The sequence below is a fragment of the Mesoplodon bidens genome (assembly GCF_964165515.1).
Source record: "Mesoplodon bidens genome assembly, chromosome: 2".
Lineage (NCBI taxonomy): Eukaryota > Metazoa > Chordata > Mammalia > Artiodactyla > Ziphiidae > Mesoplodon > Mesoplodon bidens.
Genome location: NC_138177.1, coordinates 80,124,692 through 80,151,464, shown reverse-complemented (window position 1 = coordinate 80,151,464; position 26,773 = coordinate 80,124,692). Strand labels below are relative to the sequence as shown.

Here is a 26,773-nt window from a genome sequence, read left to right as displayed (position 1 = left end):
AGCTATATAATTCAAGTCTGAAAAGAAATTCTTTTCAGGTAGTTATAAACACATGGCCTAAAAACCTTAACTAATGAAAAGTTTCATGTTACAGTTTAGGGAAGCCCTGTAAGTAGAAAACTGGGCCAGAGAAGCAGAGAAACAAACTTCTAACTTTCCAAGAGACAAAGAAATAGGAAATATTTGAAAAGTAATTTTCCTTGTGATGCCCTTTTCCCAAAGCGATGGCGCTGAAGGAGGAGTCACCCAACAAAAAGGAGCATTACCTGTGAATCCTGGTGAGCAGACGCAGCTGTAACGATTAACGCCATCCATACAGACTCCATGGACACAAGGGCTACTTGCACAGTCATCAAAATTGATTTCACAATTAACACCTGCAAAGATGAAAGCAACGAGAAACCATGCAATATTAGCACAGAAAATACCAATGATCTCTGCTTGTGATGCTAGGTGTTAAGAAATCTAAAGAGTATCCAGCCAACCCTGAATGCAGGAAAGTAGCAGTTCTCAAAGTGCAGTCCTCCAGGCCCCATCAGGGGCATCATGAGGTCAAAATGATTATATTAACCATATACTAAGCCACTATTTGTTGTTTTCATTGTGTTGGAATTTGCACTAATGATGCAAAAGCAATGGGGGTAGGACTGCTGGCATCTTAACAGGAATCAAGGCAGTGGCACCAAATTGTACTAGTGGTCTTTTTATTCTTCACCTCCATGTACTCAGTTAAAACAAAGCAAAAAGATAGTTTCACTTAAGAATGACTTTGGTGAAGCTGTCAAAATTATTAACTTTATAATTTGATTATACCTTGACCCTTGAGTATACCTCTACTGTTCTGTGTGATGAAATGGAAAATATACATAAAGCAATTCTGTGGCATGCCAACCTTCAGAGCTGTCTCCAGGAAAAGCAGTTGTGTGATTGTTTGAGTACTGAACTGAAACAGTTGCTTTTTGCAAAGAATCCCATTTTAATTGAAAGAACAATTGACAGACAAACCAGGGCTATTCAGACCTAAGTACGTAGCAAACATTAAGTGAGAGAAATAAACCTGACATTTCAAGGAAAACAACTGTGACAGTACTGTGCTCCAAAGATAAAATTTAAGCTTTCACATGAAAATTAGAATTTTGGAACTTGTATCTACTACTATAAGCTTGATACTGACTGTCCCTATGATGGGCTAAAGTTCAAGATAAAGAGTCTGGTAACTTCCTTCTGGGGTATGCTGCCTTCCCCCTGGTCTGTTCCTCAGATGAATGGTAGAGTTTGGCTCTGTTTAGGAAGGTTTAATTGTAGATATGGGTAACTAAACAGTAGAGATACACCAATCGTTATTGTTACCATTATTCTCTAAAACTACTCATGACATTTCATTATTTATTTAACATGAATTTAGTCATGTGGTTGGGTATCATAGTAGAAGAATATCTTGGTAGTTTAAAAAGTCTAAAAATAAAGCCTGATAATTAGGATATAAACTAATAAATGAAACTTCCACAACAAAATGCCATAGTTTTTATTCACTCACACTTTATATTAATATTTATTGATAATAATCACTCTATTAACAATTTGTTGAGCCATTATCATGAGCCAAGTACTCTGCCTCCTACATTCCATAACTTTATTCTCCTCACTCCACTGCCAAATCAAGTTGTGTTACACCCATTTTATCACGAACTTGCACAACTGCATCAGCACAGTTAGGATGTGAACCCAGCTCTCTGGATTCCATACACTTCACCGCACCATACTGGTCATTCTGTGATTAATGAGGCTATACTGCCTTACTAGCCACAGATGAGGCAAGGCTTCAATATTCCTTGATTACAAATGGATACCTTTAGGAGATGTGTCGAGCCCTTGTTTGACAACCCCCGTTTACTCACAATGGACCAAGGCAGGCCCCAAACAGCCATGGAGGTCCAATGTGACTCTGCCCCCAAATCCATGTTTCATTCTAGCAGGAAGAGACACCCAGCTCAAGCTGGGCCAACGAGATTACCTCACTGAGACGTTGGAACATGAACTGGGTGACCTATGGTCTGCATGTGTCCCTTACTTCCTGCTCATCCCCCCAAAGCCTCATTGTTCAATTCTCACTTGGCATCTGTAAGATACTTCTGTGTTCTTTCACAAAATTCTTTCTGCTTGTCTGTTTTGTAGTTGTCGTTTGCTTGTTTGTTGATGATTCTTTTAGCTAGTCAAGGTGGTTTCTGTGACTTGAAACCCCAAAAAACTCACTTAAGATCACAGGTATCAAAGGCATCAAAAGTGATCAAAAGGCATCAAAAGTGATTCTGGGTAGTGTATTGCACTTTAAGTACTTAGTGAGTGAGAAACCACAATTATAACCAGCAAATTGTAAAGCATCCCTCTATCCACACACTCATCCAAACCCCAACCTACCAACTCAGACTATATTATGAATGGGTTGTGGATTCTTATTCTAGAACTCGAGAGTCTATTCATAATGATTGATTGAATGAATCCTTTCACCCAGGCTCCTGGTACATGCCAGGTCTTTCTCCACCCATTACAGGCTAAGATCTCTTTATGCTGCCTGCATCTCTTTGCTTTAATACTCCAAACAGCCACAGGAATGGATTTGGCAGTTTTCTGAGAGAACCAGGGCCTTCCTTCTCTATGCTGCCTGCACACCACTGTTATTCACTGCTTGCCTTTCTCACTGACAGCTACTTTCACCTTGACTTCTCTCTCCTCCCCAGGGAACACACCTGACCCAACCTGGCATGATATAATCCCAGAGAAAACAAAGTGCTTGCCAGCCCACCACTCACCCAGGTGTCCAGTACATTTGTTGTAACGGGAATGACAGCAAAGCCTAAAACAGCCCCACCATTCTAAAGGCATCCATTCAATTGCTTATAAATCTCTCAAATTTCTTTTCGTACTGCAATTTCTCATGTCGGGGGACCAGCCCGGAAGCAAATTGCTTTTGGAAGGTTTCACAAAGATCTATTCAGCTCTTTTAGTGAGTTATCTAAATGTAGGGAGGGGGAAGGCATTTTCAACTGGGAAGGCATGGGATGTTTCTCGTATGCTTGAGCAACTCAAAAAGGACTTTGTTTTCAAACTTGGCATGTATGGGTTCCTGGATGAGGACCAGGCCTTTGACAAGTTTGAAGAAATGGATTTGGAAATAACAAGATGAAATGAGGGCAGCTAACCTCCTCCCCCACCTCTGCCCCCTACATAGGCCATTTTCCTTAAATGGAAAATGAGTTCTCAATAAATCACTCCTCGTATTGGCAGGTTCCCTTCTAACAAAGGCACACACTAGTTAATCTTCCACTAATACATTTTCCTTTGATCGGAGACACAGAACTTCTCTGTCCATTAACCACAGTTGTGACCATAATTATTCCTCGAATAAATAAAACAGGATCTACTGAAACCTGTGAAATGCTGCTGCCTGAGAAAACAATTCAACATTTCCCCAGCAAGGAGCAGCATGCCCTCACGACTAACAAGCAGTCATTCAACTGGAGTCAGGAAATGCAAGGAACTTGGGATGGGAAATGGCAGCTCTGCATTCTAACTGACAATGGAACGTGTTGCAAAGTCTCTCCTCTCCTTTAGATTTCTCCCCCAAATGGCCAAGGCCCACCAGAGAAAAATATCAGGAGAAAAGTGTCACATTAAAAATACTCTGAAAACAGAGGAAAAACTATTGGAAGAACTGGAGGGAGGGAGGGAGGGAGGACCAACTTCATTAATGTGATTGAGGTTGAGCTTAAAGAAACAAAGACAATCAAATCAAGCCACAAAGGCAAGATGGTTTTCAATTTTAAATAATAATTTCCATTTTTTGAAGTGGTGTGCCTCCTTTTAATGAAAAACACATACACAAAGTCATCAGATTTGCAAAGCTATTGCCTCTAATTTCTCTACTGGCTAGAGCCATCTGCCTCTGAGACATTTCTGGCTGTGGCTTTGGCTGAGCTTCTCAGAATCAAGACTATTTTTTAGGTATCTAAGCATATGCCAAGAAAGTCTGAGACACCTGCGTAAATTGTTTCTGAAAAACAGTGAAAACTCCAAAGGAAATACAGCCTGGGCTTACCTGATGTGCCTGGCTGGCAGTTGCACTGGTAACCATTTACCAGGTCGATGCAGCGACCCTCATTCAAGCAAGGGCTGCTGTAACATTCATCTATCTGGTCGCTGCAGATAGCGCCCATGTACCCTGGATTGCAGATGCAGGTGTAGGAATCAATCCCATCCTGACACTGGCCATGGTGGCAAGGATCAGGGTCACAGTTGTCGATGTTCTCCTCACACAACACACCAGTGAATCCTTGGAAGAAATTGTACCAAAGATGCTTAAAAACCAAGGCAGACATTGCATACCTGAACGTAAATGTAGCCGGCATCCACTTATCCTACACATCCCAAGTCTTAAACAATTCATACTGCAGGCAATGAGCAGTTGGAACTGACTATTTGCATTGGTTTATAAGGCAAGCCTAGAGAGTTTTGCTTAAAATAAAGTTTTTCAAGTCAGATCTGTAGAATTCAAATAGCTTTTTCTAAATAATAATTTCATTGTAGAGACGCTTTAACTGCATCTTCATTTAATATTGGACTTCAGTGGGGAATAGCTCTCAATATTTTTCCTTAATATATTTACCTCTATATTCCTTTCCTCCCAAACCCAACTGCATATTCAGGTCCTATATTAATGGTTTCATGTACCTTATCTTCCCAATTCTGACCTGAGAGGACAGAGAACTTTTCTCTGTTCCTCTCAACCTCCCAGGGATCTATGCATACACAGTAAGTTTTTAATAAATACTTGTTAAATAAAATGAATGAACAAGTTATGACAGTTAAAAGAAAAGGGACAAATAAAAGTTCCTTTATTCAACGTTAAATCCTTTCAGAAGACTCTAGGAGGGCTCTCCTCCCGTTTAAACATGAGTTCAAGGTTTGTAAATTCTCTCCAGTGAAGATTATTCTCCACAAGCATAATCTGGCCAGAGGAAGACAAAACCTGAAACCTCTCCAACCAGAGACAAACGTTCGTGAAAAGAGAAGAAAATTAAGTGGATCATCTGACAGGGCCCTCTCTAAGTAGGCCTAATAAGTGGTAATGTTCCAATACTACTGAAGTAGTAATTCTCTGTGTTTATTGTTATGACTTAGTTTGCTTTTCTGTGATCACACAAAAAAAATCAGACACATGATGCTTAAAATCCTTTAAGAATCCATCTTCTAAAATAAGAAAAAAATATCTTGAATTATATTCATAACTCCTTTCTTAAACAGTCAGATGAAAAAAGAAACTGGGAATTCACCTTTTCTACTAATTTCTAGTCCTTTTCTACACAATGATGGTCTGTGCAGAAGCAAATGTGTAATAAGGGACATTTGGCTTATTCAAATCCACTCCCAAATTAGAAATGTCGCCACAGATCAGAAATGTAGAATATTTGTAAACATTCTTTTTGACCCTAGTAGCAGAAGTCAGGAAAGACGACCCAAACTTTCCCAGACAGAGCTCCCTCCCCCGTTCAAATACACATCCAACTCTCAAAGCATCAGTCATCTTTTATGCAGAAAACCTCTGCACTTGCACACCACTGCGCCCAGATTTCTGGGCCTTTGTTCGATCACTTGCCTCAAGAAACACAGAGACAGGTCTCCTGCTGAGAAGCCCCAGTGAAAAATAGCTTTCAACTGGAACTCTTCCCTTTTCCAAAGGAGTAGGTCAAGCCAGCTGGAAACTCACCGCTGCCAAAATCTGCCCAAGAAAGACAGGGGCACCAAATGGAAATGTCCAGGCCAGGCCACAATTGTGGTGAAGGAGGCGGGTGTTGTAGAGGAAACAGTGAGAGAGCAGCAAGAAACAGGCTTGGAAGAAGCTCTTTCTAAACCCAGAGCAGCCCCATGTTAGTGGACTGGCCTGGCAGGGCAACTAGAAGAGGACGGTCTCCTGTTTTGTTCAGGCAGACCTACCAGAGGAATAAGAAGTGAAAAATTCTTACCTGTGGCGCACTGGCATTCATAACCATTTGGGTGATCTATACACTTTGCCCCATTCAGACATGGAGTACTGGAACAGTCGTCAATATCGATCTGGCAAACTGGCCCAGTGAAACCTGAAAAGGGTACAGCAATGACACAAGTCAAAGGATTATCCTATGTCTTCCTTACTATGAGAATGATGCCCAAAGAGAACTGGGTTGTTATTGGCAGGGTTTATACCCGTGGGTCAGCAAATGTAGAATTATTCTCCCCAACAGGTAACTAGGATAACTGGGTGAGGCTCAGGGCATCAGAGGTACCTGCGTGTCTCTCTACCTTTTTCTTCCCAGCACAGATTTCATTTCTAGTTAAAGTAGGGACTGAATGGTTATAGGCAGAGCCCCCTAACAAGTGAATGTAGCTTCAGAAGAACTGGGACCTCCTCTCTAAAGAAACAAGAGAGGCTATATAGACTCTGGCAGAAAATTTAGCATGTCTTCAACAACAGCTTTGGGGAGCAAAAGGAGAGACACAGCGTTCTCTGGAAAGAATTGCCTTGTGCTGTTTCTGTACCCATGGGTGAAATGTCTAAAAATAATCATCTCACAGAAAGGTTTCAAGAATATGACCCACAGGAAAAAATAAAATCCTGAATAACCTAGAACTAAGGCTTCCGTGAGGTATGAACTTTCCCAAATGTACACACAGACAGAGAGGTCATGGGCCATTCAGAATAGACTTGGACTTCTGGCCACAAAGGATTTGGAAGATACACTAGCTGAAACAGATCTCCCATTTCTGTACACACACACTCCTATCCTGAAGCACTCACTTTAATGACTTCCTCATGTACAGCCCACACACGTTCTCTCCCTCCTCCCTTCCCTGTGGTCAGTCAGCTTTGTGCTTTCAAAGAAAACAGGGGCAGGTGGTGGGCATTTACCAGGCGGACACAGACACTGGAAGCGATTGACTTTATCCACACACTGTCCATTGTTCACGCAAGGGTTGCTCTGACATTCATTTATCTCCAATTCACAATGCACACCTTTGAAACCTGAACAAAATGGACCACACAAGCGGCTTAGAAAAAGACAAAGGCGTGTTCTAGCCAAGAAAGCACAAAGTTGCAAAGATGACTACATCCTCTAAGAGTATGAACATTTCTGCAGAGGGAAAAGAGGACTCTGCTATGATTGGAAACAGTCACTGTAAGCATCAGCCAAACAGGGGAATATTCTGGGATATCCATGTCTCTTTGGAGAGGGGGAAGAGGTCACCTCCAAAGACCTGGGTAAGACCTAGCATGCCAACAAAGACTGAACCGCATTCTCTGATCAGTCTAGGCTTTGCTTTCAGGACAGTGCCAGGCCCACAGTGCCAGTCCAAGTTCCTAAAGACCAGCTGAGTCAGAGATGCTGTTGCTCTCAGGGTGCAAGTAAAGGTCAGGGAGGCCTGCCAAGGCTAGAGAGGCCAGCACCCTCAATCAGGCAAAGCAGCCACTGGCAGCCGTCATTTTTAAGCTGGTATTAGCTGTGCTGTCTGAGGATTCAAGCAATGGTCTCTGCAGAAGAGTTCCAGAGTATAACAAAGCATGTGTATCTCACTATGAGATAAATGGCAAGTTCCTATACAATTATGGGTCAAATTATTTTCTATAAATGGAATGGTATGCTATTTGTAACATATCAGTGGATAAGGAAAGCTTGCTATTTAAAGAATTTTTATGATAAATCCTTTATTAAATCAAAGTCTACTTGCATTTTAAAAATCTTCTGAATTTTTCTCTCACATGTATCTGGGTTTTGACATAATGGGATTGCTTTTCATAGCTCTAAGAATTCTAAGATGGCCTCACTTCTTAAGGGTCCCCTTGGCGGGGGATTAAGTGGTTAACAGAGCTTATGGAATTGCCACGCTATACTGAGTGCTCTGCCTAAGAGAAGCACAGTGCAGTGCCTCCTGTCTAGATCCCACGCACTGATGGCCCATGTACCTGGCATGCACAGACATGTGAAGCCTCCAATCTTATCCAGACAGGTGGCATCATTCTTGCAGGGGTCTGAATGGCACTCGTTGATGTCCATCTCACAACGAGGCCCTGCATAGCCCTTCAGACACTCACAGTGGAAGGCACCATCTGTGTTCACACATTTTCCCGCATGCTCACAAGGATTGCTATTGGCTGGAAGACACAAGCACCAATCACCACGATCAGAGCACTTGATGGGAGTTTCCAAAAATGTGGACTACAGAAGTGGGTCAGATTATTAGCATTAGGGCCAGGTCTTTAATAATCTGGTTCTCAATTTCCTATTTTCTTCTGATCAACCAATCAATAAGAAAGTAAGTAAATAAATAAACAAGATGAAGGGAGGAAGGAGGGAGGGAGGGAGGGAAGGAAGGAAGGGAGGAAGGGAGAAAATAAGGAAAGAAAGACAAACCAGGACAACCTCAACTCTTGTGAGTCTCTACTGTTCTTATGCCCAAACTGTCACTAAGGTAGGGCTTTATGTTAAGAGTCAAGTACAAACCTTCTATATATTGCAATTCCCAGAACAGAATATATGGTTACACTGGAAGGTTAGCTGTGAACAGTGGGCATATAAAAGGTGAGCTCCGAGGTTTGGGTGAAACATGCTCGTAAAGTAAAATGCGCTTCAGCTTAAATGCTTGCTGAGCTCGATAGACACCATGAGGAATCGGAAAGGTTCTGTGTACTCACCCATGGCACACTCATCCACATCTTCTGTACAGTCACCCCCTTTGTAGCCTTGTGGACAGGTGCAAATATACTGCCCATTCAGAGGGTTGGTATCACACAGTGCCCCCTTGTGGCAGGGGTTGCTGATGCATGCATCATCCAGATGACATAAGAGACCTGTCACAGGGTGGGGTAAGGAGAAGAAAGAGAAAATGTCCCTTCCTCGGGGAACAGTTTTCTCTTTCATGGAGGACGGAAAACCTTATGACTGGCACATCAAAATCCAATATGAAGATTTAGAGGCAATTTCCTGACCCAGTCTTAGGGACATGCTGCAGCCAGCAGCAAAGCAAGGAGCTTCTGAAGACAACCCTGGTACTCTGACCCTGAGCCCTTAGCTGGACCCCTTCCCAGGGGGAGATAAAGTGAGGCCATAAAGTGAGATGGTTAGACGATGGAGACAGGAAAAGGGAGATATAGTTCCCTCTGTGCTGTCATGTTTAACAAATAAAAATAGAGGACTCCCAGTTCAATCTGAATTTCAGAGAAACAACACATAATTACTTGCTGTATGTCCCAAACATTACATACATCCTGTATTTTATTAGGCAACCTACTTTCCCAAGATCATGCTACCTGATGATCTTGGGGCCACCTGCATTTCACTAGCCTCAGAAGAAAAAAACAGCCTAACATCATCAGCCTGTACTCGGGCAGCTCTGTGATAGTGTCAACATTCCTGGCTCAAGTGCCCTCAGGACTCTGAAGATATTACTAGGCCCCATGCTCTGCATAGTTCACATGGGAACTGGATTTTCCAGTCTGAAATTAGCTTAAGAAGAGGTGACTAAGGCTTCTTCTACAAAGCTGGAGGTGGGGCTTTTGGAAAGGCATAGATATAAGAACATTTCAAAACTGCTAGGCACAAAGTTCTCTCACTAAGCAATCTCCTTCCATCACATTCCTCCCTTCACTGCTCTATTCCTAGAACCAGAAGCTGTTAAACTGAAAGGCTAGAGCAATGTTAACTTTGCAGTTGGTAAAAACCTTCCCTTAGAGGACAATATGGAGAGCTGGAATGCACTTAATTGTTTCCCTCTTGCCAACTTTTTCTGAGTAAATGGATTATTTCTTCTTAAAATAAACTGCCTGCATCCATTTGTGAGTAATTTTGTCTTAATTTATGAGAAATTCATCTTAATTTCGGAGTTGCCTTTCAGCTTAAAATCTTAAGGAGGGCTATAGATGTTCCCAAGGCAATAGTTGCTAACTTTCATTTTGGGGGGATGAAAAACTGAGGTACACAGAGCTGAGAGCCGAAAGTCCTAAGGAAGAAGACTAATTTCACAGCACTTTGGCTAATTACATTTCCAGAACAGCTTTGAGAGGCACGTTCCTACAGATGGAAATTAAAATGACATACCCGCTAAGGGATGAAAGAGAAGGAGGCAGAATTCCCGATTGCTCCCCAGCCCTTTCCCTCATTTCCAGCTCTGTTCTTCCGCTGGCCTTACCTGCCTTTCCTTCTGGGCACATGCAAGAGAAGGAGGCCACACGATCAATGCAGGTGGAGCCTGGAGTGCAGGAGGCGAAGGCGCAGTCGTCAATGTTCTCACTGCAGTCATCTCCACTCCAGCCATTAACACACACACAGCCATAGCCCCCATTGCGGTTGGTACAGGTGCCCCCGTTCTGACAGGCATTGGGTTGCAGCAGGCACTCATCCACATCCTCTGTGCAGAACTGTCCTTTGGGGGGAAAAGCGCCTTTGATTAGGGCTCTTAAGTCTCAGAGGATTAGTACCATACCAGCCCCCAAATACTCTTCACCCTCATGTGACCTGCCTGAAACTGAGGCAAAATTAACTCACAGCAGACCAGGTCCTCACATGAATTTTAAGGCCACCTTGAGACATCCATATAGTTATTCCAGGCAAATAATTTAGAGAATTCAAGTTGCCATCCCTAGAAACTCTGACACCATGAAATCTAGCCAACCTATCAAAGAGAAAATTGAGTCTTATAAGTTCCTTAAATCTGATTTGGTTAAATCCCTGGGACAATGAATACATAAGTGAGAAGAGCAAGGAGAGAAGAGTCTAAGAGATGAGTAAGGACAAGAATAATGAGAAGCAACCTAAAAATCAAAGCTTTAGGGCTACTGTTCTATATCTTGATCGTATCAATGTCAACATCCTGTTTATGATGCTGGATAGTAGTTTTGCAAGGTGATGTTACCATTGGGGAAAACTTGGTTAAGGGTAAACAGTATCTCTCTGTTAATTCTTATAACTTTGTGTGAAACTATAATTATCTCAAAATAAAAGGTTTAATTAAAAATAATGGTAAAGGGCTTCCCTGGTGGCGCAGTGGTTGAGAGTCCGCCTGCCGATGCAGGGGACACGGGTTCGTGCCCCGGTCCGGGAGGATCCCACATGCCGCGGAGCAGCTGGGCCCGTGAGCCATGGCCACTGGGCCTGCGCGTCCGGAGCCTGTGCTCCGCAACGGGAGAGGCCACAACGGTGAGAGGCCCGCGTACAGCAAAAAAAAAATAATAATAATGGTAAGGGCAAGCAAGGGTAGAGAGAAGAAATTAAGGAACTAAGGACAATAAGAGCCATGGTAAAATATGAATGTGAAAGGCGAAGCCAAGATGATGAGACTGGAGCAAATACTGGATTAGTGGAATGAGATGTGGGAAGCCGACCTAATGTAATAGAAGATGGAAAAGGATCAGTTTGTTCTGCCTAAAAAAGCAACCTGAAGGATGATAATAAGACCACTTCTGAATGGACTGCAGGTCACTATGAGAGCAAGGATCGGGGACTATGGCAAAGGCTCTTAGGCCCAGTGACAATTGACTTACAAGCAAGGAATTTGTGATTAGCAAGCCAGGCCATCTGAGCTGTAAAACAAACTGATGAATCTTTCTTATCAGAGGTCTTTTAATACCAGTTTAGGGAGCTATCAAAGGGAATGAATATTCAGATCATATGGATTCTCTAAAACAGAACATGACAAGTGGCTAAAACCCAAAAAACCTCAAGGTGTCCTTAATTCTTTCTCTGTAAAAAACTCACTGGGGCTCCCCTGGTGGCGCAGTGGTTGAGAGTCTGCCTGCTGATGCAGGGGACACGGGTTCGTGCCCCGGTCCGGGAAGATACCACATACCGCAGAGCAGCTAGGCCCGTGAGCCATGGCCGCTGAGCCTGCGCATCCGGAGCCTGTGCTCCACAACGGGAGAGGTCACAACAGTGAGAGGTCCGTGCACCGCAAAAAAAAAAAAAAAAAAAACCTCACTGAATAACTCAAAAAGGCACTCTGATGAAGAGGCCTCTTAATGACAAAGCACAGGACTTTTATACTCAGAAAATGCCAAGGCTATACCTAGTCCCCAGATAACAATTCAACTTGGCTCAAGTATTTTCAGAGTCTGCAAAGTGCCCAACTGTGTAGCCATCACTGCTAACAGAAGCTAGCTGTGTCTGATCCAACCTAACTGACAACCTATTCTTTACTCCTATCTAACCTATACATCCATTATTACAGAACCAACATCATTCTATTGCACTTCTTTGATTGCACAGCAATCTCCCATCACTTGGCTGCAAGCAACCTCAGTTCAGGAATATTTTTTGTATTCCCAGCTAATATCCCTCTACCTAAGATGGCATAATGGGTGTGTGGGCATCTCTGGAACTCTGTGCTCAGGACTCTGCTTCTTTGCTGCTCTCCACACCCCACTTCATCCATATAATTCTTGAAGGAGCCACCATGTCTTTACATGATCATGCATGCCTTCCTGGTCACAGCTGACTGACCCAGGATGGGCATCTTATACAAACTGTCACTGTGTCTCTTTTCCAAACTTTTGGACTAGAGACCCTCTACCACATGGACCAAAAGAATAACATGACCAGTCTACACACAAAAGGATAACAGTGAATCAGAAGTACACAGAAAAGAAAAATAGAATCTGGTGGCATTCAGGTTACTGATTCCAATTGTTCCCAATGACTGACTCTTCATAAGTCCATTCAAGAGCACAGCCATTCTGAGAGATGTCCCTTCCAACAGGTTTCCCTAATTTCAGATGGGGATCTGTCAACTGCAACCTGCAGTATTAACGAATACAAAGTGAGTGAGCGAGTGAGTGAGCGAGTGAGTGCAGGAGCGATCATTTCCCCAGGGTAGACGATGTCATTTAGTATAGAAAGCTTTCTTTGCTCCCCTACTTTACTGGCAGAAATGCTACCTCAGATTAAAGACAGGTGTGTAATTAAGATGCAGGTGGGATTTAGAAATGAAAACATAACCAAGAAGCAGGTGAAGAGTTTCTGTAACCTGGAAATTACAGAGAGTCTTGTCTCTTGCACTTATGACTCAAATACTGTGCTAGCGTCAAACCAAACTGACTTGCTGAATGTGAGAAATTTGGGTGTTATTCTTCTTCCTTATTGGCTCTGTGATAATTCTGAGTATAAGACACTGTGATTTTAAAACATCTCATATGTATTTCGTATGCATTATAATACCCAGGCACTTAAATATTGTAGTAAGACAGACTAGGTTAATGAAACAATGCTTGGAATGAAAATTTTGTTCTCTTGGGAAAGGAAACCAAGAGTCACTGATTGCATACTATGAACCAGGCATTGTGCTTGAGTTGTCACAATCATTATCTCATTTATAGTTGAGGAAACGGGCTCAGAGAAGTAAAATAACTTGCCTGTTGTGAGGCAGGGAGTGTAGGAGAGCTGGGATTTAAACTAGAGCTGCTGAGTCTCAAATTTGTAACAAAGACTTGAGGTGTGAATCTCACCATATCAAAACAATCTCTGTGCATCTCAGTTTTCCCGCACACAAAGGCATGGGGAAGGAGACAGGACAGGAAAGGTGAAGATTAAAATCATGACTCGCACCATCAAATTACTGGGAAAAATTATGACTTCAAATTACTGTCCAAAAATCAAATGTATTTTTTGAGTACAGTTGACTGTTTTTCTAATGAGGTTGATTTTGAAGGTTAGATACCTTCATCAAATACCTTAGGTGTTTGGTGTTAGATACTGTTAGAGAAATCAAATCTACAGAGTCAAGAGAATACTGGCTTAAAAATAATCTTTTATAGAATGGATCATTTTTCTCTAAGGTTCAGGCATATTTCTCCAGAACAAAACCCTTCCCAGGCATATTTATGCCAGAATTTTTTCCTCATTCCAATTCTAGCAACCAGTCATTACATTCAGAATATAAAAACAGTAACCAGGGTGCCACTAAATTGCTTGTTCCAAAATTCCCAGTGGAAAGTCTGCCAACACACTGCGCTTCCTTCATGTCACCACCCCTCTTGGCAAAGGAGGAAACCAATGCAGAAGCCTAAAAATAAGAAACGTGAGGCTCAGAAAGGTTAGGTAACCACCAACCCCACCATCCCCACCCAGAGTCATAAACTGGTAAGTCAGAGCACTATCATTCAAACTCAGATCAATTTGGCTCCAAAACTACTGTTCTTTCTACTGCAGCACAGTTAACTGTGCTGGGTCTGGTCCACAAGATCTACAGACTAAGTCCCTGATCCTAGGGTCTTAAAGCACACAGAGAAGGCATGGAAGCATGAGACAATAAAAGAAGACCCTTGGTAGAAATGAATAAAGACAAAAAGTCACTAAGTATTGAAATAGGAAAGTTTCTTGGAGATCTACTAGAAGGGCTAGGTCCATTGTCTGAGGTCATTCAGCTTTTCCCACTACTCTCCATGGCAAGAAAGCGTCAGCCTGGGCTGGAGGAAGAAGGCTTACTCAGGTTGGTAGGGTCAGGTCTTGAAGACATCAAAATGACTGGAGTCTATTCTCAGTTGGGGTTTGAAATGAGAAAAGGCTGGAGACCATTTGAGGCTTTGAATTCTAATATGAATTCTGAACTTGATACAACAAGCAAAGGGAAGCTATTGTAGGCTCTCAGGTGGGGGAAGGTAGGAACAAAGTTGCATGTGAACATCAGTCTGCCAGTAGAATACAGGAGGGACTAAAAGCAAATGACTTTCTTTTAGTAGGGAGAGAAAGGAGAAAGCACTAAGTTAGGAGCTACCTAGCATATAAAAGCCTCTGGTGAAAAGCGAGAGCTGCGTTCTTTCCATGCCCTACCTAGCTACTACACCTTCAATCCAAACAAGTCTCAGCATGTGTCAGCACACAAACTCTGCTGGTGGACTCCCAAAATATGTTGCACAGAGCTCGGTTAGGCAAGTTTTTGAGGGCATCAATTATCCCTCTTACTAATTTCACCTACCAGGTATTGCAGGCTACTGGCATCTGACATTGGGACTAAGGCAGTGGGCTATTATGCTTTTCCCATCTCCTATTAGAAAGGAAACCACTTGTTTCTAGAAACTACTTTCTCTATTGCCACTATGAGTCTGTACTAACTTGGTATGAAATGCTACACTACCAAATCCTTGGCTGACACCTTAAACACTTAGAGCCACCTGTATATACTGATAATTCTCTGGGTGATAGCTTTTATTTCATAAATATATCTCAAATCTCTATCTTTCCTTCATATATTTTACTCTATAGCCACAATGGCTTACTGTTGGCTCCTTAAGCATTAAATTCTTTCCTACCTCAGAGCCTCTGCATATCCTGTTCTCTTCACCTCACATATCCTTCTTCCTCTTATTCATATGGCTAATTAATATTTCATACCTTGACCTTCCTTATAATTTAAGTAGACCTCCAAGCTCACACTCCTCATTTTTCTCCTTTATTACACCTACTCCATTCGGTCTGTCTTGTCATTTATCAAATGGTGTAATTTTATATTCATTTGTGTTTTGCAGTGTCTGTCTCTGTTAGACTATAAGCTCCATGAAAGCAAGGACTTTGTTGGCCATTCACCTCGGTTTACATGTCAGGCTCTGTACCAGACACTTAGCATCAGTGGTGAAGTAGACCTTAGATTCAACCTAATGTGCTCATCTTAACAGACAAAACTAGGACCAGAGAGGTACAGTGACTTGTCCACATTTACATTGTCCACATTGGAAGAAGAATTAGAAATAGACAAAATTAAAAACGGACATCAAGTGCTGAAAAGGACATTGGGGTGTGAGAAAACAACACTTCAAGTTAGTCTTCAAAATGACTGTTGAGGGAAAGGGCAGGGTTGAGAAACATATGGGAAGAGCAAGATGCCTAAGCAGTGCTACAAATGAAGACAATACAACTAAGAACAAGTATGCTATTTTATATATAGTAGTGTATATATGTTAATCCAGCCTCCTAATTTATCCCTCCCCCCCTTTCCCTTTGGTAACCTTAAGTTTGTTTTCTATGTCTGTTTTGTAAATAAGTTCAGTTCTATCTTTTTTTAGATCCTACATATAATTGATACCATATGATATTTGTCTTTCTCTGTCTGACTTACTTCACTTAGTATGATAATCTCTAGTTCCATCCATGTTGCTGCAAATGGCATTATTTCATTCTTTCCTATGGTTGAGTAATATCCCATTGTATATATGTACCACATTTTCTTTATCCATTCATCTGTCGATGGACACTTAGGTTGCTTCCATGTCTTGGCTATTGTAAATAGTGCTGCAATGAACATTGGGGTGCATGTGTCTTTTCGAATTACCGTTTTCTCTGGATATATGGCTAGGAGTGGGATTGCAGGATCATATGGTAGCTCTACTTTTAGTTTTTTAAGGAATCTTCATACTGTTCTCCACAGTGGCTGTACCAATTTACGTTCCCACCAACAGTGTAGGAGGGTTCCCTTTTCTCCATACCCTCCCCAGCATTTATTATATGTAGACTTTTTGATGACAGCCATTCTGACTGGTGTGAGGTGGTAGCTCACTGTTGTTTTGACTTGCATTCCTCTAATAATTAGTGATGTCAAGGACCTACTGTATGGCACAAAGAACTGTACTCAATATTTTGTAATAACCTATAAGGGAAGAGAATATTGCAAATCAACTATACTTTGATTAAAAATAAATAAATAAAATATGACACAAATGAACCTATCTACAAAACAGAAACACACTCACACACAGAGAACAGACTTGTGGTTGCCAAGGGGGACGGGGGTGCAGTTAAGTCTGCGGTTAGCAGATGCAAACTATTATATATAGGATGGATAAACAACAAGGTCCTACTGTATAGCACAGGGAACTATACTCAATTATCCTATGATAAACCATAATGGAAAAGAATTTTAAAAAGAATGTATACATATGTATAACTGAATCACTTTGCTGTACAGCAGAAATTAACATAACACTGTAAATCTACTACACTTCAATAAAAAATAAATTTATTAAAAAAAGAAAAACAAGAAAAATAAGCACATGGTATTGATTTTGTAGGAGTGGGGTCACTTTCATAATGATCTTTTCTTATTGCACCATCCTATGGTCTTAAAAGCAAAGAATGAATGAGTAAGACTATGGGCAGTGCCTGTATCAGAAAATATAACAGAGTGAACCCAACAGGACTGTACTGAAATGGAAGCTGTGACCTGGGCCTCACGAGCATCAAGTTCTACCCATGTGAGCTTAGGACCACTAAACAGACACCATTTTATGAGCTGCGAGACATCTGGATACAAACAGCTCATTATGGTTTTCTCAGGACATCACAAACAAACCATCAATCTGACTTGGAGTTACAAGTGACTGGGAAACAAGAGGAAGAAGGGGAAAAAAGGAAACAAAAGAAATGGTCGCTGAGCCTTAGCACTTCTGGAAGAAGCCCTCCCCTCCTAGTCACCTCTCAACTTGGAGGGGGGGAACCTTTCACCACATCAACGGCCCTGCTAAGGAGCAACTCTCATTAGCAACAACAATCACCACGGGAGGAACATGTAAAAGTGAGCTTGGCTGACCCCTGCCCTGACCCTGCTACCTCCTCTTCTTTGGTTAAGTCAAGAGAATTCCGTCTCCAATATACGCTTCCAGCCAGCAGTCACCCGGGCTCCTGAGTTGGGGAGTTTCCTCTTTTCATATCATAGCAGGGCATTCTTGTAACCTCTGTGCTACAAACCTTCTCCTCTACACACAGGAGAGTTTCCATTCCGCTCCTTAAGTGAAGGGCAGGGGACAAGCTTGACTATTCTACAACTTCCCAGGACGAAAGATGGTTGAAACATTTTGCACAAACACTGGAGTCTACAGGGTCTGCCTAATGAGAGGCTGTGTGCGTGCACCCACGTACAAGCAGACACATGTATATATGAGGCTAGGGTTACAAGTGGCTAAGGGGATCCTGTAGGTGTGCGGGATACACATGCAGATAAACGCAAGAATCTCAGTGAACATTCCCATGAATCCTATACACCATCATCTTTTTCAGGCCTCCTCAAAAGCCTGGTTTCCCTGCATCCTGCTCAGTTATTTTTTTCTAAAGAGTCACCAACTTAATCTCATCGTGTACAGTGGATTGTGCCATTTGCCTGTTCAAGCCCTTTGAAGCCTTCCATTACACTTAGGATAAAATTCTAAATCCTATTTACATTTTCTGCCTACCTCTCCAGTTTCTCCCCTTGAAATACCACTCGTGCCAGGCACTCTGGCTTTTTATTTTTATCCTTTCTCAACATGATCACAATCTTTCCCCACTACGGGTCTTTGCACAAGCTGTTCCCTGTACCTGGAGCACTCTTAGGCTCAACCATCCCCTAATAATTCACACCCACCACCCATAGCTGAAAGAGACAGTACATACCTACCCCAAACTCAACTAGTTCTACCTGTTAATATGCTAATAACCTCTACTTTTCCCACTAGGTACTTATTATAGTTCAAAATCTTACAGATAATATGCTTTATGTCTGTGTTACTAGACTGTAAGTTCCATGGAGAAATGGGTGGTACCATTTACTTCATCAGTTAACCCCTAGCACTTAGCACAGTGCCCAGCTAATAATATTTCTTGAGAAGTAATCAAAAATATTTGTTAAACAAATTTGATCTGCCCTTGTCTTCTCTCACTTAAGTCATTCTAACCTCAAAATAATAATAATCTTTCAACTCATCTCCCTCACAGCTTTAGGGCGTCTCTATCCTATTCATACTCCCAAACTTTCCATCACCCCCTTATTTACATCCCCCCATCAATACACATGCCTCTCATTCCACCCTTTTCCTTAGCTGCTGAACTCCATCTCATTTATTCCACACCAAATTCATCCTGCCTTTTGACCTTAATCCTTCAACTGTGTCTCAAGGGTGACTCTATATTGTGGGGTACCTTATTTCTTCAATTGAAACCCAAGATTTCCCTAAAGACTACATCCCATCAGCGGGCAGCCCTCCTCAATAGAGGTCCTCCTCTTCCAGTTGCCTCCATCTGCATGAAGGTAAATAGGCAAAGAATCACTCTTTCCTTTATTTCCTAATGGTGCTACTGACTTCACATAGTAAGCATAGACTTATTCAGCTATTTCTAGGTAGTAGACACTGATGAGTGCTTACACTGATTGTCAAATGTAATACTATCAAAATTAGTCCAGATTTACAGACATAGTACAGACCTGGTCCACACTGAAGAAAGATACTAAAGTATCTCAGGGAAGTAAGGAGAAGATACCCTGACAGCACCCAATAATAGCCCTGAATTTGGAGGCATGAAATTGGGCCAGGAACAAACTGGAAAATTTAATGCTCCATTCATTCATTCATTCATTCATTCAACAAATATGTATATACTACATGCCAGGCTTGACCTGAGACTAAAATGGTAAACAAAAGAGTTGTGGATTGTACCCAGAACGTACAGACAAGTAAGGGTTTTACAACCAAATAAATAGTTATAATAGTGGGTAAGAAGTGCTCTAATAGATACATATTGCCTTAGGAACACAGAGCAGAACAGAGAAGAACTATGTTCTGCGGGTCCAGTGGGGGATGCTATGTTTCATTGGCAAGCCAAGATTATGGCCTAATGGCAGCCTGTACCAAGGCACTGTGGGTTTTTTTGACAATTCACTTTCCTACAGACTACACCTTCAAACCACCTAAGGTTGCATTTACAACAAAAACTTATCATCCAAATATTAACAGTAATGGCAGCATATGTCTTGATATTCTAAGATCACAATGGTCTCCTGCTGTAACTATCTCTGAGGTTCTTTTATCCATTTGTTCACTGCTGTGTGTTCCAAACCCAGAATGATGCCCTCGTGCCAGACAGTGCAAAGATCTATAAAACAGATGGAGATAAGTACAACAGTAATATCATGAATGGATTCAAAAGTATGCCACGTGGGTTTCCTCATGGCGCAGTGGTTGAGAATCTGCCTGCCAATGCCGGGGACACGGGTTCGAGCCCTGGTCTGGGAAGATCCCACATGCCGCAGAGCAACTAGGCCCGTGAGCCACAATTACTGAGCCTGTGCGTCTGGAGCCCGTGCTCCGCAACAAGAGAGGCCGCGATAGTGAGAGGCCCGCGCACCGCGATGAAGAGTGGCCCCCGCTTGCCGCAACTAGAGAAAGCCCTCACACAGGAACGAAGACCCAACACAGCCATAAATAAATAAATAAAATTTAAAAAAAGTATGCCACGTGATGCTACTTTAAAGTCAGAATAAGTGCATTACAGTTGAATAAATTGTAAATTACTGTTGAGAGAGAGAGAGAGGAGGGAGAGGAGAGAGAGAAAGAAAGAGAGAGACTTTATATGTTAACCAGGTTGTGTAAGAATGTGTACATATGTGAGAGGATGTGTAGAAAGGGGGATGGTGGGGAGGGTACTTCAGGCAGAAGGAGGTGTATGTGTACAGGTTTGAACAGAAGGCAAAATGTGACTTGAGGCAATGAATAAAAACACTGTGGTTCAATTACAAGGCATGCATCAGTGGAGATAAAGGCTGGAGAGGGAGTTATACTCAGAGCCTTGGAACTCTATCTAAAGACAAGGGGGACCTACTGAATCACTTTAGGCAAAGAAACAACACAATCCAATTTGTGTTTCAGAAAGCCCACCATGCTGCTACGGGGAGAATGGACTGAACTCCATCCCATCCTTCCAGGTCAACAATAATTTAAAGCACTGAGGAGTCCCAGGGCTCCTGTGGCTGCTATAGCAACAAGAAAGTCTGTGGTGCTTCTGGGGCAAATTCCGGATGCAACAGCACCAAAGAGCATCCAGCCTCAGCCACTATATGGGAGTGATGGATGTTGTGTCAATGCCAGGTATTCAGAAAGCTGATGCTGGCACAGAGGCTTCTCCACACAGAGAAGAAAATGGTGCCACACTTCTGTCTCCCTGCTAGGAGGTCCACACTCTGGCTCTTGCACTTCCTTGGGCTGCCGGGCTGTTAAACAGTTTACATAAAGAGCCCCTCACTTCCCTGGAAGAAAAAACTAACTAGCAGGGGTTCCAAAGAGACTCAACCTACTCTATTTATGGGCAAGCCATTACTAATGAGCAGAATGAGTAAAACAAACAAACAAAAAACAACCTGGAGTCCATTAGAACATTTTTCAATATAAAAGATGTAGAGGTACCAGTTAAGATGTAGATGAAAAGCATATTTGTGAAAAATGTGCACTTCCAGAAACTAGTACATTATAGAAAGAATTGGTTCTGTATTCTAAAGAATTTTACACACATGTAGGTTTTCAAAAGAAATGAAAATATAGGGCATCATACTCTGATGAAGTGGGGTGGGCTGAGAGAAAGGCAGAAATAGAGAGGACCTAGATGCAATGAGTAAATACTATAAGAATAAAAGAATGTAAATCAACTATACTCCAATAAAATTTTTTTTAAAAAATATAAGAATGCCATTCAAATACAAATCAGAATTGAAAATGATAAAGGACAGAACTGACAATGAAGAAAAATCAGTTATGAAGGAAAAACTGAGGAGGCTCTTGTGAAATGCAAAGGAAAAAACAAGCAGGGCTTCCCTGGTGGCGCAGTGGTTGAGAGTCCGCCTGCCGATGCAGGGGACATGGGTTCGTGCCCTGGTCTGGGAAGATCCCACATGCCGCGGAGCAGCTGGGCCCGTGAGCCATGGCTGCTGAGCCTGTGCGTCTGGAGCCTGTGCTCCGCAACGGGAGAGGCCACAACAGTGAGAGGCCCGTGTACCGCAAAAACAACAACAACAACAACAAAAACAAGCAGATTAAAATATACAGAGAAAAGATTTTAGCTATGAGGAAGAATGAAGACCTAGTGTAAAGGTAATAGGTGTTCCTGAAGACACAAAAACAAATGAGAAACATAATCTTTTCTGAGGTGAGAATAGACCTAAGTCTGCATATCCAAAGGGCTCGAAAAGACTAGGAAAAAATAATAGGAAATATACCTATACCAATACTGGTTAAAGTTCTGATTTTAAAGAGGGAGGAGAGGGGTGAAAGGAGAGACAGAAAGAGAGGGAGAGAGAGAATGACTGAGCAGACATTGGACTTCCCTATAATACTCATTACAAGAAGCAAAGGAACAATGCCTAGGAACTTCATAACAATGTAATTTGTGACCCAAGAATTCAGTATCTACACAAGATGTCATTTGTGTATGAAGGCAAGTAAATTAAAAAAAATATTTTTCAAATATACAAGAGCTCTGAGGATATGCCAACATGTCACTTTCCTGTAAAAAAATTCTCAAAGATTACTCATTTAACTGAAAAAGTAAATGAAAATAAAAACCTCAGAAATGAGAAGGTTGTGATATAAATGTACTGGTAGTTAGCATAGAACAACTTATACAGAGAACTAAGTCTAAAGTGTTATAAATTGGATTTTAAAACAGTATACATAGCAATAATTTTTAAAGAACATGGGTAAGACTTTAAATTTCAGTAATAATAATACTATAATATAAATTTTAAAATCCCAGATCACATGAACAAAATCTGGAGAGTAAAGAGAAGATTAAGAGAAGTATGCTCATTCCTTACCTTACATAAAAGGATATACTTTCATTTTTGACAGAAAAAAAGTAGAGAGATGAATCCAAATCCAAATTATTCTAAACATGTATATCTTTTAAAATTAAAAAAACACTAAACACTAAATATAATTTAAGTCATTTCACTTCTATTGTCCTCGTGGACCAACTTCCACTTCCTTGAATTACTTAAGCACATGGTTTATGTTCCTCTCATTCTTTGCTCTCCCATCTCCCATGAAATCAACATCTGGGTTGAGGACCAATAAGGTCATCTGAGCCAAGAGTTCTTACTTTTCTCAACTCAACAGACCTCCACATCCACTCATTATCACAAACAGACTCACATTCTGGATTTCATTATAAGACACTCATTGTTCCAACTCCAAGATCTCAAACTGGTACTTCCACTCTCTGAATATAACTTCCAATCTCCCTTCTCTCCCATTCCCAAGAGCCATTTCACTTAATTTTTCTCCACTATAAATTGAAAGAGTAAACCACTCCTAAATAACCCAGTTCACTAACAAACCCCTTTCCAGCTACCTTAACTCTTTGTCTAGCCAAGGTTCTATGATTGGTCACATGAATGAAGTTTCTGTCCCTAAAGCTACTGCCCTGCTGCCCCGTCTCTCTCTTTCTGTCCCCCCATTTTTCACCTGTACAAAACCTTGAATAAGTAATTTATTCCCACTCCTCCTTTTACTCCTCTCTCAATATCCACTTTTCTCTTTAACCTCTTGCAATCTGGCTTTCTTCTCTCCTTTATAGAGAAACTCCATTTTAGAAGATTTCCAATGACCTCAAAAATTCTGACTAACTCTCTGCAATTATCATTTGCATTTCAGTCTCCAGGTTGTCATTCATTCAATAACCATCATTTGTTAAAATTGGTCCTGGGAATGCCAAAATAAGTAAGGCCAGTTCCCAATTCCCCAGAGGCTGAGAGTGTATTAGGCGAGGTAATAAGCATATAAAACAGTAAGAGCAGTATAATATTGCAGGCGCTATAACAGAGGCATGTAGAGTTGAGTCAAAGGTACAATCTTAAAATGCACCCCCTGACTCAGTGATGCTATAATGGCAGAGCTTCTTATGAACTCTTACACATCCCCTTCTCTCACCTTCATTCTTTGGATCCCTTTCCTCATCACTTTTCTTGAGTGTAGACTTAAGATCCAGACCCTCTGGCCTTCTCAGTCCACACACTTTCCTTACAGACTTGTACATTTCCAAGGCAACCAAAAATAAGACTCAAAATCTGACTCTCTAGCCCCTACTACCTCCATTTTGACCTCCTAGGTCTTACTGCTAAATGTTTTCACTTGGAAAACTCACCACCATCTCTAGCCTATTTCTTTATCTCTGTCAACAGTCCCCACATTCTCCCACTACTCAGATTTTAAAATAGGAGTTAATTCTTCTCAATCTCCCCCCTCATCCAAACAAGTGCTTAGATCAGTGGTCCCCAACCTTTTTGGCACCAGGGACCGGTTTCTTTTTTTTTTTTTTTTTGCAGTACGCAGGCCTCTCACTGTTGTGGCCTCTCCCGTTGTGGAGCACAGGCTCCGGACACGCAGGCTCAGTGGCCATGGCTCACGGGCCCAGCCGCTCTGCGGCGTGTGGGATCTTCCCAGACCGGGGCACGAACCCGTGTCCCCTGCATCGGCAGGCAGACTCTCAACCACTGCACCACCAGGGAAGCCCAGGGACCGGTTTCTTGGAAGACAAATTTTCCAAGGACCAGAGGGCGGGGGAATGGTTTTGGGATGTTTCAAGCACATTACATTTATTGTGCACTTTATTTCTATTATTATTGCATTGCAATATATAATGAAGTAATTATATAACTCACCATAATGCAGAATCAGTGGGAGCCCTGAGCTTGTTTTCCTGCAACTAGATGGTCCCATCTGGGGGTGATGGGAGACAGTGACACCCAAAGTGTGTTGCTTATGTCCAGTCTACTCCATAAGATGCAGCTTCATTGTCACTTGCCACTCACTGATAGGGTTTTGATGAGTCTACAAGCAATTGATTTATTATGGGCTCTGTGCAGTCACACCTCTCTGCTATTGATAATCTGTATTTGCAGCCACTCCCCAGCGTTAGTATCACAGCCTCGGCTCCACCTCCGATCATCAGGCATTAGATTCTCATAAGGAGCGCGCAACCTAGATTCCTCGCATGCGCAGTTCACAGTAGGGTTTGTGCTCCTATGAGAATCTAATGCCGCCGCTGATCTGACAGGAGGTAATGAGTGATGGGGAGCGGCTGTAAATACAGATGAAGCTTCGCTCGCTCACCCGACACTCACCTCCTGCTGTGCGGCCCAGTTCCTAACAGGCCATGGACTGCTACCAGTCCGTGGCCTGGGGGTTGGGTACCCCTGACTTAGATGGTCCCCAATTCCTATCCATGATTCTTTCAAACTCATGATCATTCCTACTTTTTAACTCCTATTGTGGTTATGTGTTGACTTTCTTATTTCTTCCTAGTGAATTTGACCATTCTTCAAAGATTAGGAATTGATATATTTCTTCTTTGTGTCTCTTATAGCACCTAGCATAGTATGTAACTGTAAGTTAATCAATAAATATCTGTTATTGAAGCTACCTTACAACCATTCTCTGAGGGCTTAAAAAGTCATGAAACGAAACTGGATCTTTCCTGGGATGCATCAAAAGCCAGACATTGAGTCATGGACCACAAGGGCAGAAAAGATCCCTCAGTCTCACCTCCTGCATTTATTGGGCCACACTAACCACTCACCCCTGTTCCCACCAACACAACCACTAATTAGCTCTGAGACCTCTGGGATGACAGTGCTTTAGGTTAGCACTCCAGCAGCCTGCCCAAATGATAGCAAACTGAGGTTGGGTTGGGGTGGGGGGAGCAGAAATCAAAAAAACAGGCTTATTTTCAAATCCCCACAATCAAGCTGACAGCAGAGAAATTGAAACGGGAGATGCATTTTTCCATTCCTCCATGCAGACTACAAATGAAAAAAACTTTTGCAGTCCCAGATATACTTAGTTTCCACTCTCACCAAAAAGCTCCATTTCTATAGTATTAAAAATACAGAAAAGTGATTTTGAGAAAAGCCTCATTCTAGAGAACAACTTGCACCAACTAGAGGCAAGTCTGAAATAGGAGCACTGAGTTCAAAATCAAAATACCACCATGAAAAGACTCCATTCCCAGAGAGCACCTCTGGCAGTATGTAGTTGGTGATTTGTGCCAAAAATTTTTGCTAAAGTTGGAGCAATTGACAGCAAAGGGAATCTTAACTAACACTTTCGGTTCATCGTGCTATAAAGGAGAGCTGAGAGAAAATGTGATTGGTTTTATTTGACTCATGTCCACCTAAGTTCCATTGTTCACTTCTGCTTAGTGTCCCAAAGCACTATTCCAAGCCCAAGCTGAAATTACATTTCTGGGTTCTGCACAGGAAAATAAATCATGTCTGCCCTAGGAGTGAACCCAAAACCAAAAGCTGCCAGAGAGGAATTTGTGAGTTGAGTTTAGAGTCAACTTTAATTCTGAAGGAAATGAACCTTTAAAAGGAAAATTCAAATAACAACCTATGTAGACAAAACATTAATCTACACTGCTTCAATTAATTTGGGGACCTCTTATAACTTTTTTTCTTAAGTGGATATCTGCCAGAGCAGACCTTCTCTCATAAGATGGCTTGGAGCCAAATACAGTAATAGTCAAGATATTTGTGCTCAGGCTTCCTCAAATCCTTAGGTATACATACATATCCTAAAGGAACATCCAACTACCGACTTATCTCTATAACAAGATTCCTATAAAAAAAAAAAAGTAAACTATTTGCCCAACTCCCAACACCAATTTCGTTCTTCCACCTGGGCTTTAGTTTGTCCAGAAGAGTGGTAGCCTTTGAAGGCACAAATTAGTACTATTCTAGACAACCATGTCAGGTAAAACCACTCTGCACTGGGCTACGACACAGTACTGTCCACAACTGATGTGGAAACCACACAAGAACAAGGTCAACATACTTTCCTCTAGTGAGGCCAATACAAGGGCACCTCCAGGATAGCTGCACATCCAGCCCTCTACTACCCAGAATCAAAGAGGATGCTTCTATACAGTACATTTTTGCATCTAAAGTAGGGTTGTCCACTCTATGA

General features: G+C 41.9%; 1 protein-coding gene across 1 annotated transcript in view; it reads right to left on the bottom strand.

Annotated features, from left to right (window-relative positions):
* The window catches only part of NOTCH2 (notch receptor 2), a 180,807-nt gene that overhangs the window by 52,649 nt on the left and 101,385 nt on the right, over window positions 1-26,773 (bottom strand). The window contains exons 6-12 of the mRNA XM_081257108.1: window positions 10,219-10,452; window positions 8,726-8,881; window positions 7,997-8,185; window positions 6,944-7,057; window positions 6,021-6,134; window positions 4,097-4,330; window positions 267-377 (exon numbers count right to left, since the gene is read on the bottom strand). Coding sequence (XP_081113234.1) covers window positions 267-377; window positions 4,097-4,330; window positions 6,021-6,134; window positions 6,944-7,057; window positions 7,997-8,185; window positions 8,726-8,881; window positions 10,219-10,452 — 1,152 coding nt within the window. The remainder of the gene's footprint in view (window positions 1-266; window positions 378-4,096; window positions 4,331-6,020; window positions 6,135-6,943; window positions 7,058-7,996; window positions 8,186-8,725; window positions 8,882-10,218; window positions 10,453-26,773) is intronic.